We start from the raw sequence: 22,641 nt of genomic DNA on the forward strand, positions 1-22,641 counted from the left end.
GACGTCTTTAGATAAAGCTGATATGTGTAAACAATTTATGTTGATACAGAGAGCTAAGCGCTCTCCTTCCGTTTTAACCTCTTTTCATTCAGCTCCTACAATACAGACCGGATCTATCTGCATTTCATTTTGTGTGTTTCCGTTCGGAGAAGATGAATTTTTATACATCTGCAATTTGAATTAAATCTAAATCCTCTTTAATATAGCATGGGGAGGGAAAAAAAAAAGGACTGACCAGGGCCAATTTAGTTTCAGCCATTTTATATAGGAATCCAAAAGCATCAAATTTCCTTGTACCCTGGGAACAATATATAGCATGAACAAAAGGTTATAGAGGGAAGAAAATGTAATTGATTCTGAAGAGCGTGAGCATCTGCAAAGAATGTATTGTAAGAGAAAATGATCTCCGAGGGCCCTGCTTATGACGATGAAACGGTTTTTAGTTACCCATGTCAGAGAAATAACCCTCTCTGCTCTATACACCTCTCTCCAAGTCCAATCCACTAAGCAGAGCGAGACTGCAGATGCTGGAAGCCGCTTTCTACAACACGGAAACAAAGAGAAACAGGCGTAGAAGACTTCACACAACGAAATTTGCCCAGCGGTGCTGAGCTGATGGCCTTAGAGAAAAAGTCAGAAAAACTTTATTCTGGTCCAAATTCTGTCATTAACTGTAACGTGATTGTGGCCAGGTCAATTTATCTCTCGGAGCGTCAAGTCCCTTAACTTTGACATGGGAGAGCGGGACCGGGTGACAGGAAAGGTCCTTTTATGATGCTGTCAATAAGATTAACAGACGACTTTTTCACCTAGAAGTCTCTTTAAGTCTCAGACTTTTCATTTTAGATAGAAAGAGCAAAAATTCTAACACGAGTGATTTAAGAACATCAACATTTATTTAACATGATAAAAAAGAAATGAGATATGAACATTTGCATTTAAACAGTAGTAAGTAGCCTTTAATACTTACATTACATGTGCTCATTGTATAATAATACACAATGAACATAATTACATTTGTACATAAACTAAGTACTGGATTTGAAAACTTGCTTATTGCTGTACACATCTATTCCAATGAAGGAGAAGCCCAGTGCTTCAAAATACCTACATTTTAAATTGTTTTTTAAGAAACAGTAAGCGTAACATTTGTGTTTAAGCCAACAAGAGTATGGCAGTAACTGCTGACATTGCAATCTGACTGAGAAATAATTATAGCAGAAAACGGGACATACTTCACTTAGCAATAATAAAATGGCACATTTTAAATATATATATAAAATTTTTACAAATCAAGTGTGAAACAAAGCATTGCAGGAGCCAAAATGGGAAGGAAAAAAAAAAAGGAAACAAGCTTTGTTGGAAATAATAACTAAATTGTGTACTGAAAAGCAAAAAGAAATATAAATCCACCTCGACTTCAGAAACATCAAAATCCGGAAATCAGTAACTGAGTAAGCACTGGCTGTAGACCGCACATTAAAAGCACCTTTACTTATGTGCTCTGAAATCATAGCAGCAAGCTGGCGTCAGAATAATAACCTTGAGATTATGGAGTGCACATATGGGCCGTTAAAGCTGTTTTGGAATAAACATTTTCCAGAAGTGATAAAACGATGCTCTGTGGCCAAAAGCATCAGAACTATGAATTTCATAGATTAAAAATATACTGTACAATATCTTCTCACATTGCCGAAGGTCCATGTCCTCAGCTCTGAATGGTTTCAACAGAAGTCAGTGTAGCTGAAAAATAACGAGAGGGACAATTACTTTGACACCTGCAAAGAGAATGAATGACCATTTCCTAAAGTAATTTGGGGGACCTTGTCTCTAACAATAGAATTGACAAGCATGGCCATGAAAATCTGAAAACAGAACACAATTAAAGGACATTTTCTCTTCATTTCCATAAGATTGATTCACAAAGCAAAGAAACGTAATGCAATTAAATAGCAATTCAGAATTTAAAAAAGTGCCCCAAATTGTGGCTGAATCCAAAAGATCAACAAATGAGTAAAGATCTGCTAACTTCACTAAACTGTTGTAAAATACTGAGCAGCCTACATAGTGATGTCGTTTGTAAAACTTTCCTAAGTTTCCTGCCAAAACTACCAGCTCAGAGAGATGACATAGACACAGTGAGAAGATATCAAATAATACAAGTTTGAGCACCACTAGTTGTTTGTGCTGGCTGCACGCCAAAAGGCTTGAAAATATCCGGCAATAACTGTACCTCATTCCAGTGTGTAAGGCCACTGGCTCCTGGAATGAGAGTAAACAAAACAAAATCTAACAATAACAACTTAAGGAACCTGGAAATGTGCTCGAGTGTTAACTATGAACATTCTTTATTATCAGTATGGTCTGTGTACACTGAATTGTAACCTGTTTATTGAACCAAAAGCTAACGAGAGTGGCTCTGAATGTACACTTATCCACTAAGACAGACAGAAGCCATCGGTCAACTCCTTGCACAGGAGGAATCCAACAAGCACAGTGTTTATCACTCTTTTTTTTTTTTTTTGAGGAAGGTTAGCCCTGTGCTAACTGCTGCCAATCCTTTTTTTTTTTTTTTTTTTTGCTGAGGAAGACCAGCCCTGAGCTAACATCCATACCCATCTTCCTCTACTTTATATATGGGACGCCTACCACTGCATGGCTTTTGCCAAGATGTGCCACGTCCGCACCCGGGATCTGAACCGGCGAACCCCAGGATGCCGAGAAGCAGAACGTGCACACTTAACCATTGCGCCACTGGGCTGGCCCTAATGTTTATCACTCTTATGTCTGGTGTAATTCTGTCACTAGCGGCAACTGTCACTTCTGAATGGACTAAGTTAAAAGTTTAAATACATGAGTGACAAAGGCAAGACATGGGTAAGACTCTAACAAATAGGTGGTTTTCAACTCCAAAAAGGACATCAATCCTGCATGGATACCCCCGGACAGCAAAGGCCTCTTCCAGACTCCCAGTGGACATAATCTCGAATAAAAGTTATAAATACGACAAGACAGTTAAACATAAACCCTTCTGGATGAATAAGAGGACAGAGATTGTAACTGCTACAAAAAGGTGCGACTAGAAGTAGATTCTAGAAAATAAGCACTACTGGATAAACTTAGTCAAATTAATGTTTGTACTCATTTGAGAATCTAAAAATCAAAGAATACATTAGTAATAATGCGTGTAACGTCTGTGTTTTCGCTGCTTATGACTGTTTAACAGAAATCGGTGGTGAGCCCAAGGCGCCAAATATCACTAGATCTTATAGATACTGAGGGAAAAAATGCAGAAAATGGCATAAAATGCTCACTCCATACCTCACAGCTTTTCTGAAAAGTAAAAAAAGTGTATAGCTATAAGTACAAAAGCACAGGGAAAACTTAGCAACTGTCTATAACGTTTCAAAGCAAGACCTTAGGAAATTATTCTCAGTTCTAAAACTGTGGCCTAAGGAACACCGTTCAAGAAAGGCTCCCTCCTTCTCCTTGTCCCCACTCACGTCTTTTTCAGCAGCTACTTCCCTGGCTTAAAAAAAATTAATTATTTAGAAATAATTTCTGTACATCTTAAAGACTTTAATATTCCATCTAGTGACTATACCATAAACGTTTCTTTGTCCTGTAAAATAATTAACAAACTCCCAATGCGGTAGATATGTCACGCTCATGGTAAAACACATTACTCAATCAACACGTAATGACTTAAACAGAATTCTCTGATCCAACGATGGAAAGGGACGTTAAGTGGGAGCACAGCTGCAAAGCACCGTGAGGCTTGTCTTGGCACAGGCCGTACCCTCTGCGTTCCGCTGTTTTTACGGATGATGAAATAAGAGACAGAGAAAACGCTGTCACGGAGCAAATCCCTGGAAGGGCTAATGTTGGAAATCTGAGTTACTGCCCAGGGTTCAAAGACAAGGCCTACTTGCTCTGCCAACTACCCCTAATGCGTAGTCCAGAATTAATCTCAGTTTTTCTTCACTAAAACAACAAATGAGTAAAAAACAGGGAAGCACAAATGCAAAGGGAAACAACGTACTTTTTCTGAGACTACACACACATGAAATGGGATCCTTCTGTGAGCTGCGGCTGAGTGGATGGCACTGGTGATGCCGAGGACTCAGGAGACGGGGACAGACTTTTCACTGAAACACACCAAGAAAATGCGAGAAGGGAAAAACCTTTAGGACACATTTGGAGAAGGAAATTCTGATGCTGTGCCACAAAATAAGAACGTGTTTTGAGAAGGAATTAATAGTTGTATCTGGATTCTGTTCTTTCCTTTTTTAAACATTTTATTTTTTCTTTTTCTCCCCAAAGCCCCCTAGTACATGGTTGTGTATGTGTTGTGGGTCCTTCTTGCTGTGGTAATCAGGACGCCGCCTCAGCATGGCCTGATGAGCGGTGCCATGTCCGCGCCCAGGATCCGAACTGGCGAAATTCTGAGCTGCCAAAGCAGAACGAGTGAACTTAACCGCTCAGCCATGGGGCCAGCCCCCAGGATTCTGTTATTTTCTAATCTGGCAACTGACTATTCAGTATGAAATATCTCTTGAAGACTCTTTAAAAATTTGTCTTCCTGGTACACCTTAAACTTATACAATGTTATATATCAATTATATTTCAATAAAACTGAAAATTAAAATAATTCTTTTTTTTTTGCTTTAAGGTTAATTTTCGAGTGTCTGTCAGTGAATCACTTCTGTTTGGTCTCACTTTTAAAAGCTTTTCTACTTCTATGCAGCTAAATATTACAGACTGTTAAATGTTGTGGTTTTTGGGGCCAGCCTAGTGGTGTAGCGGTTAAGTTCACGTGCTCTGCTTCGGTGGCCCAGGGTTTGCTGGTTTAGATCCCTGGTGTGGACTTATGCATTGCTTATCAAGCCACGCTGTGGTAGGCGTCCCAAATATAAAATCGAGGAAGATGGGCATGGATGTTAGCCCAGGGCCAATCTTCCTTGGCAAAAAGAGGAGGATTGGTGGTGTACGTTAGCTCAGAGCTGATCTTCCTCAAAAAAAAAAAAAAAAAAAAAAGTTGTGGTTTTAATACACCCACATACCACTTTACCCAGACCTGCCATACCAATAACCAAAAGTGGTCAGTGACAATTAAAAAAAAAAAAAAGGTGAGAATTTGTGTGCACACTGCCTTATAAGCGAAAGGCAAAGGAAAAAATGCTTAACATTGGTTACAAGGGAACATGACTGATGATATAAATTTGCATGTTATATGTGTATACAGTACAGAAAATGCTCTGCCAGAACCCCATGCTCTTCCCAAGAAGAACAGTCCCGAACACAGCTATCGGCCACACAATGACGCTTCAGTCAATCATAGACCGCATGTACGACGGGCGTCCCATCAGATTAGTACCACATAGCCTGGGTGTGTAGGAGGCTATACCATTTGGTTTTGCATAAGTACACTCTGTGATGTTCGCACAACAATGAAATTGCCTAACAACGCATTTCTTAGAACATACCCTCGTCGTTAAGTGACACCCGACTGTAATTGAATTTCATTCTGCAAAAGGTTGGGGGGGCCATGGGGAGAGGAACGATTACTAAGAATGGTTTTTTGCTTATGGACTATGAGAAGCAAAGCTGATAATATGCACTCTTGGTATGATCCCTCATTCCTCCCCCTGGCCAAAAATCATAAAGAGAGGAAAAAAAGATGTGTGAAGAGTCCAAAAACTATGACAGAAGAATAGCATAGATAATTTAATTTTGTTAACATGCTATGGATCACGATCTTCTATCAAAGAAAAACCCAGATGTGGATTATAGTCGGGGCTAGAGCAAGCCAAGCCATTCTACCAGTTGAGATAATATATTAAGTCCTCCACAGTTTCCAAACTGGCAGGAAACAAAGTGTTCACAAACCTGTGAACACTCTGAGAATCCAGCCTCAGAGAAACAGGTCAAATTTCCAAGTGCTGAAAGATCTTCTAATCAGGAAAAAGTTACAGTAGTATTAAGGTTAAGATGAAAAAAAGAAAAAAAGAAGGAACTGATCCCCAAGCCAGGCCAGACCGTGTGGACCTAGCTGGTGAGGTAGGGTCCCTTCCCTCCTTTGTCCAGCTGCATCCCTGAAGGTGCACGTGGGAAGGCAAGGGCTGATGCATCTGCAGTCACGGTACTTAGGCGGCTCTCTTGATAGAAGCGCCACATGGGAAATCAACTCAGGGTTCAGAGGAAGCACCAGTGGGAAAATGATGAGATGTACCGTATGTACCTGCCATCGCTTGATTTCCTCTAGAAGCCTCAGGAGACCCGTCATAAGAAATAGCAGTTTCTTCCTGCTCAGGAATATCGTCTTTTGTATCTTCTTCAGGGTGGCCTTCCGCTTTATGATTTGTGATCTGTGTCTCATCCTGAGGGCTAATGAAAACAGATTGATGTTTTAAAATTTGTTGTTATAGAATGCAATTAAGTTTTTTCTTCCAATTTATTGTTACAAAACTTTTTAGCCATATGGAAAAGATGCCACCATCTATATTTAGTTTGTAATTAATCTCTTTTCTGCTTTTCCCCCTTTTTTACGGAAATTTCAAACATAAAAAAAATTAGAGCAGGGGCCGGCCCCGTGTCCGAGTGGTTAAGTTCTCGCATTCCGCTGTGGCAGCCCAGGGTTTTGCTGGTTCAGATTCTGGGCTTGGACATGGCACCGCTCATCAGGCCACACTGAGGCGGCATTCCACATGCCACAACTAGAAGGACCCACAACTAAAGATATACAACTATCTACTGGGGGGCTTCGGGGAGAAAAAGGAAAAATAAAATCTTTAAAAGAAAAAAATTAGAACAAATAATATATGAAACCTGTCACTCAACTTTAATAATTATCCACATTTCACCAATCTTGTTTCATCTAAAGCCCCAGTTCCCTATTCTCCAAATTATTTTAGAGCAGACTCCTGACATATCATTCAATACCTCAGTCTGCATTTACAATACCTTAATATCATCAAATTTCCAGTCAGTGCTCAAATTTTCCTGATTGCTTCATAGTATCATTTTAGAGTTATCTGTTTGAATTGGGATCCAAAGTCTGTACGTTGTATTTGCCCAACAAGTCTCTTAAATTTTACTTTAACCTAAAAGACCCCACCCTACACCCCCTTTTATTTTTTGCCACTTATTTGTGAAAGCACCTGGTTTATTTGTCCTATATTCTGGATTTTGACGAATGTATCTCTCATATTTTTTACTAACTGATATAATTTCGAGGCTTGATTGAATTCAGGTTTTTGGGGGAAGATGGGCAAGTGATACTTCGTTAGGTGGGGGTCATGCACTATTGCATTAACAGGTTGTCTCAGTGACTTGAATTAACAAAAGAGTAGAGATCTTTTTCTTATCAGCTATTGCCAAATATTTTTCAAATTCAATCTTGCTATTCACCGAAGAGAGAAAAGCATTCCTAACAACATCAAAACACAGTATTTGTCTTTTCCAGCTCTGGTAATTTTTTTTTGTGAGGACGGTTGGCCCTGAGCTAACATCTGTTGCCAATCTTCCTCTTTTTCCTTGAGGAAGATGGTCCCTGAGCTAACACCTGTGCCAGTCTTCCTCTGTGTTGTATGTGGGATGCCGCCACAGCATGGCTTGATGAGTGGTGTGTAGGTCTCCACCTGGGATCTGAACCAGTGAACCCTGGGCCACTGAAGTGCATGAACTTAATCACTATGCCACTGGGCTAGCCTCTGGTAATTATTTTTTTATGGAGGATGAGATTAAGGATATAGACTTAAGAAGGCTAGTTAACAAATACAGCTAAAAAATTAATAGCAAATCACTGCAATTTTTGGAGCATTTCTCAGACAACTTACACTTATGATCAATGTCTATCATTAGGTAGGCAACAGTGGGGTGGTTACTTTGTTACAGCTTATGTACCGTTGGCATTTTTTTTTTTTTACAGGTATTACAGAATACTTCCTAGGTGCTAAGGACAGTGTTAATATTTTCTTATTTAAGCATTACAGCACATTTGTGAGACAGATAACTATTATAATCCCCATTTTTACAAGTGAGGAGGCTGGAGCTTAGGAAGGTTATGCAAACTGCTCAAGATCCTACAGCTCCTAAGTAGCTAAGATGAGACTGGGATCCACGACTTATTGACTCTGAAGTTCAACAATTTTTTTTTTTTTTAAAGATTGGCACCTGAGCTAACATCTGTTGCCAATCTTCTTCTCTTCTTTTTCTTCTTCTTCTCCCCAAAGGCTCCCAGTACACAGTTGAATGTTCTGGTTTCAGGTCCTTCTTTTTTGAGGAAGATTAGCCCTGAACTAACTGCTGCCAATCCTCCTCTTTTTGCTGAGGAAGACTGGCCCTGAGCTAACATCCATGCCCATCTTCCTCTACTTTCTACGTGGGACGCCTACCACAGCATGGTGTGCCAAGTGGTGCCATGTCCACACCTGGGACCCGAACCAGTGAACCCCAGGCCACCCAAGCAGAACGTGTGCATTTAACTGCTGCGCCACTGGGCCGGCCCCAGGTTGCAGGTCCTTCTAGTTGTGGCATGTGGGGCTCTGCCATGGCATGGCCTGATGAGCAGTGCTAGGTCTGTGCCCAGGATCCAAACCAGTGAGAACTCAGGCTACTGAAGTGGAGTGTGTGCAAACTTAACCACTTGGCCACAGGGCTGGCCCCTGAAGTTCACCATATTTAAGCAGTTATACAATTTTGTGAATAATTCCTTTGTCCATTTTCCCTAATTATTACCTGTATGAAACATCCTCAGGCATTTTTTCTTTGTTTCTTTCTTTATCCACCACTTCTTCAGAATTTACTCCATTTGGTTCAGGTTTGAAAAGTGTTTCATAAAAAGCGTTTTCAGTTTTTTGAGACTACAGAATAAGAAAAATTTGCAAAGCATTCTTACTACATTTAATATTTATTAGTAACCTAAAATAATTCAAAAATAAAAATTTATTAAAAAATTATACCCTGTCAAATATTCACTGAAATATAAATTTAGATTCAAATATATTAAAAATATGAACATTCTTTACTCCCAGGATACAAAAAGCTATCTGCCCAAAGAGATAATGCACTTTGCTAATAGCTAGCTGCTTTGGGACACAAGATTCTTTAACCAGCTTAACAGTAATTTATTCCAGCATTGATTGACCATGTTTTAAATTTCTGATTAACCCATTTTTTGACATGGCTGAATTCATCAACTTAAAAGGAAACCCATCATTTCACTTCGAGCTACGGCCTCTGTGACGCGATGAAACATAACTTTATTTTCAATTTTACCACTTGATCTCATCTTCAAAAATCTACCCCTTTGGAATATCTGTCCTGAAATAATCTCTCTACCTCTTTGCTGAAATCCGCATTTGGAGGCTCAGTTTCTTTTAGTCGAACAATTTCTGCTGCAGGAGCTTCATCATCTGGCTTCACATTATTTTCTTTAATAACAGTGTCCACTTCCTTAATGTTATCATCCCTCCTTCGAGTCTGTCCAAAAGACATACAGCATTTTTAGATTCATATGATGAAGCCATGTATAGTTTTTAGATAACACCTGTTAATTTTGGAAAAAAAAAAAAACCCAAAAACCTGGATCTTCACTCACACAGTTTCCTTATGAAAATCAAAAGAAATTTATACATGTATGTGTATATATACTAGTATGCCACACACTTTTTCTTCTCATCTCTTTTATTTTAACCATCCGTTTTGTAATCTGCAGGATGGAGAGTTATTCAACTGTTAATCTGTTGAATCTCCAGGAACAGTGCCTGCTCTTGATTGACGGAAAGAGGACTTCTGTGAAGACAGTGAAGCCCTTTCAGCTGATGCATGCTTACTCACAGGCATAGACCAGACAGAAGCCACTGAAAAAGTTCACTAGTCTCTGTATTTACAAATCGCGGTAACAAACAAATAAGAAGAAATGGAATGGTGTCACATCACAAGGCTCAAGTTGAGATGTGATGAGCAGTAGACTTAGAACTTTGACTTAGAAGCTCTCTCCTCCTACAATTTAGGTCATGTTAAATTAGGACACAGAGCAATATACATTTTATTGGGAGGGGAATTGGGGAATGTCTTGGTGACCTGCATGGCATTGAACATTTGCTGAAAGCACTTTTATCTTCTTAGTCTCTCTGTGAAGTAGATGCGGCAGGCTGTATCATTATGCGACTTAGAGTAGAGATGAAGTCTATAACTGGTCCAACGGCATCCAACAAGTAATACAGCTCTGGTTTTTTGAACCTAGGGCTAATTCCACTTTACTAACCTGTCTTAGCTTATTATTATAAGAGTTAAAAAATACAAAATAGTTGTATATATTGTAGACATCTACAACCCATCAATCATATAACTCGATGATTCTAAGAGTCAAGTGACAGTAGATGTACACACAGGAATGATGAAAAGCAATTGATATACCCACCTGGGCAACCCTGAATGGATGGTCCCTCGCACTTGAAGGACTCTGTAAGGGTGACGGGTCTAAAGCACCAATGATGTTTAGTCCCTTTTTCTTTTCCCTTAAGCATGCTTGCTGGTGTCTCCTGATTCTTTCCATCTGCTCTTCCACAGTCATCCGAGGTCGACTAGTTTCGGCCAAACAGAGCTGTTCCACTGCACTTCTTGGTCTTTCCTTCAAATTAAAAACAACACACGATCACACACATACAGTCACTTCTGAAAATGATTTTGGAAGAAAAAATGTGAAATGCATTTTTTTTGTTTCCAAAATCAAAAGTGGAGGTTTTGAATGTCCTTTTGCTGACACCAGAAAGGCGAATTATTTTATCCTTAAATGGTAATTAGTGATGCCTGGTCAACGACGCAAAGAAAGAGAAAGAGGGGAGGGAGGAGGGAAAGAGGAGGAATTTCATCATGGTATTTTCTTGTTTGGAAAAAAAAAAAAGGTCTGGCAGCTCTGCAGTGAACCCACCCCATGGCTCAGAAACAGGAAATTGTATAAAACTCAAACCAGGAGAAAATAGGGGGCACAGTGTCTAAATATGAAGGATTTCTTTTATTTTAATGAAAATATAAGGTTTTTAAGTCACATATTTACTGTGAAAAGACTAATAGAAAAAATATCCTTAGTTTATGATCAATAGAAAAACTATGAAAGTATCTATTTTCCATATGTCACTTATATTTGAAAACTTTTTACACATACGGCTCATTTTTATGGTTTACGGAAAGGTTTAAAAATATTGGTCAGGGGCCGGCCCGGTGGCGCAGCAGTTAAGTTCCCACATTCCACTTTGGTGGCCTGGGGTTCGCCGGTTCAGATCCCGGGTGCAGACATGGCACCACCTGGCAAGCCATGCTGTGGTAGGCATCCCACATATAAAGCAGAGGAAGATGGGAACGGATGTTAGTTCAGGGCCAGTCTTCCTCAGCAAAAAGAAGAGGATTGGCAGCAGCTAGATCAGGCCTAATCTTCCTCAAAAAAATAAAATATAAAAAATATTGGTAATGGGCTGGGCCTGTGGCTGAGTAGTTAAGTTTGCGCGCTCAGCTCCTGCAGCTCAGGGTTTCGCTGGTTCGGATCCTGGGCATGGACCTGGCACCACTCATCAAGCCATGCCGAGGCGGCATCCCACATAGCACAACCAGAAGGACTTACAACTAGAATATACAACTATGTACTGGGGGCCTTTGGGGAGAAGAAGAAGAAGAAAAAAGAAGATTGGCAACAGATGTTAGCTCAGGTACCAATCTTTAAAAAGAAAAAGGCCACATTAAACAATTAATTCTTATGTCTCATTTTCTTACTAAAGATATAAAACAGTATTGGTATAAGACCCCAAATAAATACTTCAATCATTAGTCATAGGCAAATTTTAGCTTATTTCATAAAACAGAAATTTAGGGCCGCCCCAGTGGTGCAGCGGTTAAGTTGGCATGTTCTACTTCTCGGCAGCCTGGGGTTCACCGATTCGGATCCCGGGTGCGGACATGGCACTGCTTGGCAAGCCATGCTGTGGTAGGCATCCCATATATAAAGCAGAGGAAGATGGGCATGGATGTTAGCTCAGGGCCAGTCTTCCTCACCAAAAAGAGGAGGATTGGCAGTAGTTTGCTCAGGGCTAATCTTCCTCTAAAAAAAAAAAAAAAAAAACCAAAACCTAGACATTTAAAAGACTAAATGTACTAGGATTTATAAGTGGAATCCTTAGGTTTCCATGTGTCCTTTGGTCTGAACTGACTGAGACACGGGTGGAGTTGCGGGAGTTGCTGAAAGAACCCAGGGCAGAGGCAAGTGTTTCTGTGACGAAGCGTATGTCAGGCTAGTGGATAAAATTCTTTTGTCTCCACTACAATCTGAAAAACATCTGCAGGGCAGGAGCTGCAAACTATTTTCTGCTATGCAGAAGAACTTTTTTTTTTTTGTAGCACCCTTCTTATAGCATTTTCTTATAGATTAAAATGGTCTCATATCAAATAAGTAGATTTATGAAGGATAAAAAGTAAAAGTTCTTTTGCAGCCAAAATTTCCAGAGCCTACTTGGTGAAAGGGAGTTAAGTACCCAGAGAATCTTCCCAAGAAGACCAAGGTTAGACTGGTTTTAAGCCAGTTTGAATTAAACAGATCTCAGATGAAAACTGTGAAATTTAGGATTTATTTCCCAGTCTCAATTCAGATTTCTCAGAGCAACCAGAGGATTGCCAAATTCCAAATCCACCGCAGCTGAAAGGCTATGCGTGGAAACCCACTAACTTGGAACACCATAAGACACGTCTATCACGCTCATCAAGGAAATTCTTGGAGGTGTCAAGGGATGTAACACAGGGTGGCTATCTGAGAGCAGTTTCCACAAACTGTGGACTCCGACCCCACGTCAAGGCTGATCAAAGGAAACCTAGATTAGGTACTGAGTAGGTCTGTTCTCTGAGGTGCTAATTCCCTGAATCTAATTTTTAAAAAAATAAGATAATTAAGCTTTTCTTAGAGTACGTAAAAAAATATTTGATAGAATACTAAACATGGAAACATATATAAGAAAGCAACAAACAGGTTTGAGAATCCTTCTAGAAACTAATTCCTAGTTAAATACCGTTCTTGTATCCATCATCTTCTTAGTTTTCCTTAAAGTTACATATGAGGCTATTGTCGAAGATTCGGGCGTTGGTGATTTTGTCCTTGGAGGGACTACTCCAACAGGAAAGTGGGGACCTAAAAATTAAAACAGCAGTAAGTTCTACAAACATCTCTCACACAACTTGGCTTTCTTTTCACACAGTCAATTTCTGAGGCTTTGAAAATTAGAAGGCAAATTTATTGTCTGAATAGACCAGGGGAAAATAGTTCCATTAGTTATTCCACCTAATAGGTCAGCCAAGGATACTACCAGACAAATTTACGGTTAGATTTTAGAAATGAAATTCTACAGATGGACAGATGACAGAAAAAATTAATTATAAAATTTGGTATACTTACTGGGTCATATATCCTTACAATAACTCAGTAAAGAAAAGAAGGTAAGGGAAGTTCAGTATATGGGTTAATTCACTTCCTTGAGTCCATACAGCTCATCAGCAGTGTGGCTGCAGCTTCTGCTTTAGCCCTCTTTCCACTGCTGCTCTGCTTTCTCATGAAGCATTCACAACATTTTCAGAGGCTGGAAGTACCTTAACTGAATCCTCTCACGTATCACAGATTAGGAAAGTTACGGCCCAGAAGGGTTAAGTGATTTACCTAAATATCCTCAATTTCCAGCTGGTCTCCTTCAACCACACTCTACTGCCTTAATGAAGAATCCACTAACAATAGTTAACTAGAGGGAATCATTGTTACTTTCTCTTTCGTACTTTTAAAAGTTTCTAAAATGAACACACACCACTTTTATAAATAGATCCACCCACACAGATACAGAAAGTCATTAACACAACAACGAAATCTAACAGTAAGTTAACATATAAAATGTACGCATTTATACCGTAGACATCTTGTATAAGCAGAATGTACACACTATTGTCCACTGAGGACATCAGTAAAAGAACAAATTACTAAGATCTCAACGGTTTGCTTAAAAAAAATTCATTCTTGTTAGGCTGACTTATTGAAAAATGGTAGATCAATTATTCAGGGCCCCTTTAGGTTTATAAACCAAACAATCAGCAGTTAGAATAAGTTTTAATATTATTTATGAACTCTATATTATAGAGTTACATACTTGAGAATGTGAAGAACTGAATTGACACACAATACAGGTAATTTTGCAATTCAAACAAAGTAAAGGCCTCTATTACGCCAGTTAGTGGTCCATTTTTAAAAGCCCTACTTTATGTCATGTGGTACAAAATAAATTATACCATAATTGACCTGTGTACTTCAGACAATTTATTTAGATGAGAGCTTATAAGTTAAAAAAACCCCAAAAACCCCAAATTTTAAAAGCTGCATAACTTCAAGTAAGAATTCAAATCTGACTGGAGAACATATTTCAGATGATATATTTTATGAGTAAATACATGCATTGGCAGAACAAATGATTATCTACTTCTTTACTTTTTTCAATTCAATTCAATACCTATCGATGAGTCAAAATCACTATACACAATCACTTATTAAATAATTTCTACATTTTGTAAACTTGACCTGTTGCATTTATCCCATCATGGGGCAGGATGGTCATAAGACTGTGTAGGAACCAGAAAAAAGAATGCAATAGGATATGCGAAATCAAAGAATAAAACACAGTCCTTATCTTACATATGCTTTAAACACTTTGCCCACAGGATCAGAAATGTTATACATGTGATAAATGGCAACTCTCTTTCATCCCCTGCTCAAGGGGGCAGACGCTACAGTAAACCAGTGCTGTTGGCTCAGATGCAGTCTGGAGAGATCTGAGTTTTTAAAAAAGCTGCAAAGTTCTAATTTTTAAATGTTCGCAACCAACAATGCTTTTGAGTTAAAAAAAAAAAGAAATCATAGGGGTCGGTCCCATGGCCGAGTGGTTAAATTCGTGTGCTCCACTTTGGCAGCCCAGGGTCTCACTGGTTTGGATCCTGGGCGCGGACATGGCACCGCTCATCAAGCCATGCTGAAGTGGGCATGCCACATAGCACAACCAGAGGCGCTCACAATTGGATTATACAACTATGTACTGGGGGGCTTTGCGGAGAAGAATAAGAAAAAAAAAAGAAGATTGGCAACAGATGTTAGCTCAGGTGCCAATCTTTAAAAAAAAATCATAGATCAAACTTATTTATAAATATTCATGTAAAAATCTGAAATAAATCATTATCAAATATAATCTACTAGCACATTAAAGGAAAAATACACCATAACTGAGGTTTATACTAGGAATGCAAATGGATGGTTTAATATTAGGAAATCTACTAATTGTAACTCAAAATATTAATATATATAAAAAAGAGAAAAATACGATCATTAGGAAAGGCATCTAATAAAATTCAGTACCCTTTCATGAAAAAGAAACACTTCACTAAAATAAGAATAAACGACAAGTAGAAGGACCCACAACTAAAAAATATATACAACTATGTACTGGGGGCTTTGGGGAGAAGAAGGAAAAATAAAATTGAAAAAAAAACAGAAGAAGAAACAGATACTTCCATAATATGACAAAACATAGATATCCCAAACCAAAGCCAGGATCATGATCAGTGGGAAAAATTTAAAAGCATTCTTGCTAAAGTCAACAACAGAATTAGGATGCCCACTAAGCTCCTCTATTTCTTAATAATACTGCGGAGCTACTGGATCCAGAGAAGGAAGAGGCTTAGAATTTAGGAAGGAAAAAGGATAGTTATAATTATGACATAACTGTATATCTGGAAAATCCAAGCAAAACAACTAAAATACTACTAAGAAAAGTTAGACAATTCAAAAAGGTAAGGTCAGTCTTAACTTTAGCCATTCCGGTTTGTGTATGGTGGTATCTCATTGTGGTTTTCATTTACATTTTTCTATGACCAAAACGACTGAGCTCCTCTTCATAGGCTTATTTGCTATGTGACTATATTCTTTTGAAAAGCGTCTATTCACATGTTGTATACTCCCTGACTTTTATATCTTGGCCCTGTGTTACGTATTCACCAACAAGAAACGAGAACAAAGATCTGGCTTGTGGGCCGTTGGTTGTAACAACTTAAACCTCTGCTTCAAGTTTCTCCCACTCATGGCTGTATGCCTGATATTTCATGAACTGCTACACCACCCAAATTTTCACTTTTCACCTACTACATAATTGCTGATTGGACAAATGAAAAAGATTTACTTTTAAAAAATTTTTTTTTAATTAAATAGAGCATATAAATGAATAAGTACAAAATATGTGCAAGTATAAAGAAAAATGACCGGGATAAAGAAATATCATCACTTTTAGTAGCCTTTTCTCAACCTTCTCTAAACCTCTCTCCTCAGAGGTAGTAACTGTTGAATTACATGTTTATCTTTCCTCTGCTTTTCTTTATAGTTTTGTAATATTTGAATTCCTAAAAAATATACTATTTTCCTTTTGCCTATTTTAGACTTTTATATACACGGAATTATATATTATGTATCTTTCTGCAACTTGACGTTTTCACTCAACATTAGGCTTAATTTTTTAATAGACTTAAGTTTTAGGTGTGTTTGTAAACACTGTATAGCCATATTTTTAATTTTAATCCAGTTTGACAATCTTTTTCTTTCGAGTGAAGCATTTAGTCCAATTATAGTTGTTGTAGTTATGGATATATTTAGGTGCATTTCTACCAACTTAGTTTTTGCTTTGCATTTTTCCCACTTCTTCCATTTTTTTTCCTCTTTCTTCTTTTGGATTACTTTTGTTTGCCTCCTTACTGGTTTGGAAGGTATGCACAGTCTATTTTTTTTCTTTATCTGATACCCTAACATGCATATGTAACCTATTAAACTCTAACCAGGATCATCATCATTCTCTGGAAGAATATAAGGACCTTAGAACACGTTAATGCCAACAGACCTCTTGTTTTATATGCTACTGTTACCAAACGTTTTAGTTCTAGGCCTCTTAGAGCTTCCATATCTGATCAATTTCCTTCTACCTGAAGTATTACAGAACGCTCTTAAATGACGGTCAGTAAGCGGCAAACTCACCCAGTTTTTGTCTTTACCACTCATCGCAAGTTTTTACCAAGGCAAAAGGTATACTGAAGGGTACAGATATTAGGTGTACAACTGGTGAGGTCTGACAAATGTATATGCCTGTGCAATTATCTCAGTTAAGATAAAGACCCTCTCTATCACCCCACTAAGTCCCCTTCCAGTCAATCTCACTCTTCTGCCAAAGGCAACTCTTTTCCTGCTGTCTATCACCGATAGACCAGTTTTACCTATTCTCACACATAAAGAAATCTAAACTATGTCTCCTTTGTGTTAGGCTTCTTTCACTCAACATAATTTTTTTCATGTTTATCCATGTTTTTGATATTCATATGTGTACACCTGTCAATAGTTTTTTTTTAATTGCTGAGGAGTATTCTAGTATATGAAGATATCACAATTTGTTTACCCATACTCTTGTTGACAGACATATGGGTTGCTTCCAGTTTTTGTCTATTATGAATTAAAGCTACTATAAAAATACTTGTATGAGTCTTTTTAAGGAATTATGTTTTCATTTTCCTTAGGTAAATATATAGGAGTACAATTGCTGGATATGATAATTGCATGTTTAACTTTATAAGAAACTGCCAAACTGTCGTTCTATTCTATTACTACCATGAGAACTGTGTGTGAGTTCCAATTGTTCCATGCCCTAACCAACACTTAGTAGTCAGTGTTGTTTTTTTTAAGATTGGCACCTGAGCTGACAATCTGTTGCTAATCTTTTTTTTTTTTTCCCTTCTCCTTCTTCTCCCCAAAGCCCCGCAGCACATAGTTGTATATTCTAGTGTAGGTCCTTTCGGTTCTGCTGTGTGGGACACTGCCTCAGCATGGCTTGATGAGTGGTGCTGGATCAGCACCCGGGATGCGAACCAGTGAAAACCCCTGGGCTGCAGAAGTGGAGCACGTGAACTTAACCACTTGGCCATGGGGCTGGCCCCAGTTAGTCTTTTAAATATAGCCTTTCTAGAAGGTGTGAACTGTGAGTTTAATTTGCATTAAAACTGCATTTTTTTTTAATGATAAATCAGCTGTAAACTCTCTGGATATCTGTATATCTTATTTGTTAAGTGTCCAAGTCTTTTGCCTACATTTTCTTGGGCTGTTTTTATTATTGATTTGCAAGAATTGTTTATATATTCTAGATACAAGGCCTTTGTCAGATAGATATATTGGTAACATTTTCTCCCCTTCTGATGGGCAGAAGTTCTACATTTTGATGAAATCCAATTAACCAGTTTCACTGAGAGTACAGCGCTCAGAAGGTCCCAGCTTTAACTGAGGGGGTCTCTTACCAGACTCCTTATTTGTTCAGGCTCTGAGCTTTGTCATGTCACAAGGCAAAAGCTGGCTTAGGGCTCCACTTACCTGTTTGGATCCCTTCTGCTGTGGACTAAATTGTGTCCTAAAATTCACGTTGAAGCTTTAACCCTTGAACGTAACTGTATTGGTGATAGGGTCTATATGGAGGTAATTAAGCTTAAGTGGGATCATAAGGGTTATAATCCGATAGGATTAGTGTCCTTATAAAAAGAGACACCAGGGAGCTTACATGTGATCTCTTTCTCTTTGCTCACACTCAGAGGAAAAGGCATGTGAAGGTGCACCAAGGAGCAGCCATCCGCAAGCTGGGAAGACAGTCCTTACCTGAAACCAAACCCTGCCGGACCTTGATCCGGGATTTCTGGCCTCCAGAACTGTGAGAACACATTTCTGTTGTTTCAGCCACTCAGCCTGTGGTATTTTGTTACGGCAGCCTAAACAGACTAATGTGCCACCCTGCACATAATCTTTGGCCTGAGCATTCCTTTCTTTACTTTTGCTCAACTTGTTGAAGCTTCTCAAAAAATTTAAAAGTATATTAACAAGCAATTGTAGTCACTTTTTGTGGGAGGAGTGGCCAGGGCATGTAGTTAGCTGTATTGCCAAAAACATTTACTTTTGTTTGCATTCTGATATTTCCTGTATATTTATAATAATATGCACCAATATGATACGGACTAAGACTATGACTGTTTAACTCACATCTGTGTATGAAAAGATAAAGTTTTAATAAAGTCTTTCAATGAGGAGATGTAATGATTTGAATGAGAAGGAGACAGATGTATAAATATTAAGTTTTCAAGATGGTAGTATTTTTCTAATTAAAAAAACCCCGACATTAGAAGACCTAGAAAAATATTCCTATCTTGGAAGAAGCTATGTAAACAATGACCATTTAATGTTTCTCAAACTTTACTTCGTGATCCTTTAGCAGATTATAAAAAAACGTCTAGTGGGTTATAGATCAGTAACTATTTTTCTGCAAAAATTTACATTTGCCATATTTGCTTTAGTTTTGTACAAGTGTGTACACATACATGTACAGACGTACACACAAACACACGTTTTTGGTGAAACATTTGAATGTAAGTTGTGGATACTTTTCTAAGTGTTTCAGAATTCACACAACACATTCTCCTACATAACTACGATATCACTTATTAGATAACGTCTAGAACATATTTAAATTTCCATAATGGTCCCAAGAATGTCTTCAGAGCCTTTTCTTTTAAACCATGATCCAATCAAGCTTCGAGCACTGCACTGTATCTGGCCTTTTCTATCTTTTTAATCCTAAATAGTTGCCCTTCTACCCCTTTTCTTTACAACACTGAAGAATGACCAGCATTAAAAAAAACAAAAAGTCAGAGTACACACAGTAAGGCTAAGTATTATTTCATGGAATTTATTTGTATCATATAAATTGTATGAAAATTTGTTTCAGTCCTTAATTGTTTATGTACAATTTTGAAATAGAAAAAAACAAAAAATAAAAAATCTCAGGAAATGGAAAGCTTTTCAAGTTGGGCATAAACATTTCTCAGTAAAACCTAACTGGAACTGATATGAAGCTTTTTAGTCTTTATCCCACTTAGACTGAATATTCCAGAAATATTAATATATTTAAAAAGGGGTTGCTGCCTCCTAACTAGCTGAGATGGTTTATGGCTCGTGATATCTTCCTAATATCTGAAAACTGAATTCAGAAATTTATCGGATTCCAAAGGTTTCACATAAGGGATTGTGGACTTCTACAGGTACTAGGTCAAAAAGTAAAGCGAAGTTACTGCTAAAATGTCTGAAAAACATAGGAGGTAAAATATATCTCAAATGCTGACCTTTAACTGAAGTTTCCATTTCTGAAACAGGTTCTGATTTTTCTTCCCCATTAGACTCATCAACTTCTGCCACAGTTGTTAGCTCTGGCTCACTCTTGTAGAGTCTATAATCTGGACCCTTGAAAGGAAAGTACACCATTAGAAAAAAATTGCTACGAGTTTCTTTTAAAATGTTTACCTCTGAAGACTCAAATCAAACTCTACAAATTAAAAGCCCTCAGTCAGCTATCTTGGATATAACACAATTAATGAGTATGTTTTAACTAAGGTTGGGAAAAAAGAATTCTAACCAGTAAAACTTTTGGTTTTAAAATTAATTATATCATATTAACCCAATAAGCCCTATTCCTTTTTTCCTTATCCTTTTCTCCTTGCTTAGTACATTTCACATTTACTGGCTTAACCTCAAACCTCTTATTTCCAGTTTTCATGGGTAATGTCTCTCCTTGGCAATGTCCACATCCTCTAATAGTTTTCCTTGGCTGAACTGCCCACATCCTAACCTTTTTATCATTCCTAGTAACAATCTTTTTCTTTCTCGCTTCTTGCTGATCTAAAGATATCATTTTGCCTCTAACATCTTGAAACGGTATATTTAAGGTATGGCCCCTTAAACACATGCAAAGTAACCACTTTATGAAAATACTTATGAAAAATATGAAATTATGAACTAGTATTAAAATTGTGAAAATACTAAAAAATGAGAATGGTAAAACCCAAACAGGAACAACACAAATGATAACGTTATCTGTAAACAAAAAAAAGCAGTGGCTAAAAGTGGTGTTAGAATAAAAAAAAAAAGTTTGAGTGAAAAATCCATTTTCAAAAAGGAGAGGGCACGTATGACTGATCATTCTGTGGCTACTGCAGCCACTTACACAGTGAGATCCATTTCTTGGATATCCTTGAACTTGATGAATCTTCTTTTCTTCAGGCAGATGGACTGGGCCCCTGCTATAACAGAGCAAGGAGCTGCTGTCACTGGGCAGAGAGGGGATTATGGGAAGCTGCTCTGTAAAGTCATAGGACCGAGGAAGTGGAGGACGAGGTGGGACTACTTCCTCTTCCTAAAGATTGTAGAACAGTCACCTTATTTAGACAAGCATATTGAATGAAGTGTATCTAAATTCTTTGCAACGGTAAGTTAACTGAAATTCGCTTTAAGATAATTAAAGAGACACTGCCAAGCCAAAAGTCTCATATTGAAAAGTAAAACCGAAAATGTTAAAATGTTTTTGATAGCCAGTAAGTGGGTTTTAAATATGGTCTCTAATTTTTTCCAGCAACACAGGTTAGCTTTATACTGAAGCTGAACATCAGAACAGACGTATGAAACTACTGTGTTTCATTTTAAAAAACAGAGGAAAAGGGTTAATTAAAAAATCTCACTCCATATTTTTTTGGTAATTTTTAAGAGAATAAAATAAACATTTCTTTTTGATTGGCTTTTATACAGATTTCAAGACCACAGATGCTTTCAATTAGGTTGACAGTATCTCTTTGTAGTGGTAATTTATTTATGGCATACATGATACACAGCCAATTTATCTATCAATCATCCCATACATTTTAAGAAGCATAAGAAACAATGATAAATATTCAAATCACTTAGATTAGAAAAAGTATGACAATGTTAACATTCTAACATACATGAAAAGTAGTGATTCAATTTTTTTGCATTACGAAAAGGGAAGAAAAATCACATTTGTTAGAAGTACCAAATTACTGAACCAGTGAAATTTCAAGATTAAAACAGGTTAAACACATTCAGAAAACATTTTGTTATGAGCAAAGACAGTTCTAATTCATGTTTTAAACATTTAAAATAATTTATAGTTAGACAAACAATCCAAACTTACCTCATTTTTGTACTTGACTGTCGAGAAAGGCTTTGGTCCTGCCATACCTATCAAAGAAATTATAAAACATAACTACTTGTACTAAACATATCTTTCTAAATCTACAGAAAAAAGGGAATAATTTCATTCCACTTAATGAAGACTTCAGTTTTTAATCCTTCATTTACTAATGTTTTCACAATTTAAGACCAAAATTGGAGCCATCCTGGTGGTGCAGCAGTTAAGTTCATGCTCCCCTTCAGCAGCTTGGAGTTCACCGGTTCAGATCCTGGGCAGGGATATATGCACCACTTATCGAGCCGTGCGTGGCAGGCGTCCCACATATAAAATAGAGGAAGATGGGCATGGATGTTAGCTCATGACCCATCTTCCTCAGCAAAAAGAGGAGGACTGAAGTGGCAGATGTTAGCTCAGGGCTAATCTTCCTCAAAAAACAAAACAGAGCAAAATAAATTAAAATATCTAGTTTAAACAAGAGTATTGGGAAAAGGGTTTTCTCAGACATTACTGGTGTAAGCACACT

At 37.8% G+C, this 22,641-nt stretch overlaps 1 protein-coding gene across 9 annotated transcripts in view; it reads right to left on the minus strand.

Annotated features, from left to right (window-relative positions):
* Positions 1 to 874: 874 nt before the first annotated feature.
* The window catches only part of PLEKHA5 (pleckstrin homology domain containing A5), a 229,012-nt gene continuing 207,245 nt past the window's right edge, over positions 875 to 22,641 (minus strand). For 3 of the 9 annotated variants that reach the window (XM_046670009.1, XM_046670000.1, XM_046669974.1), the window contains 10 exons: positions 22,119 to 22,165; positions 21,138 to 21,326; positions 20,260 to 20,377; positions 13,056 to 13,174; positions 10,427 to 10,636; positions 9,343 to 9,483; positions 8,740 to 8,864; positions 6,242 to 6,387; positions 4,043 to 4,148; positions 875 to 1,743 (listed from right to left, as the gene is read on the minus strand). In XM_046670009.1, the coding sequence (XP_046525965.1) occupies positions 4,054 to 4,148; positions 6,242 to 6,387; positions 8,740 to 8,864; positions 9,343 to 9,483; positions 10,427 to 10,636; positions 13,056 to 13,174; positions 20,260 to 20,377; positions 21,138 to 21,326; positions 22,119 to 22,165 (1,190 nt within the window). In that variant the 3' untranslated portion in view covers positions 875 to 1,743; positions 4,043 to 4,053. The remainder of the gene's footprint in view (positions 1,744 to 4,042; positions 4,149 to 6,241; positions 6,388 to 8,739; positions 8,865 to 9,342; positions 9,484 to 10,426; positions 10,637 to 13,055; positions 13,175 to 20,259; positions 20,378 to 21,137; positions 21,327 to 22,118; positions 22,166 to 22,641) is intronic. The other 6 variants (XM_046670026.1, XM_046670017.1, XM_046670036.1 and 3 more) reach the window with 4 other exon arrangements.

This window comes from Equus quagga, chromosome 1, assembly GCF_021613505.1.
Source record: "Equus quagga isolate Etosha38 chromosome 1, UCLA_HA_Equagga_1.0, whole genome shotgun sequence".
NCBI lineage: Eukaryota > Metazoa > Chordata > Mammalia > Perissodactyla > Equidae > Equus > Equus quagga.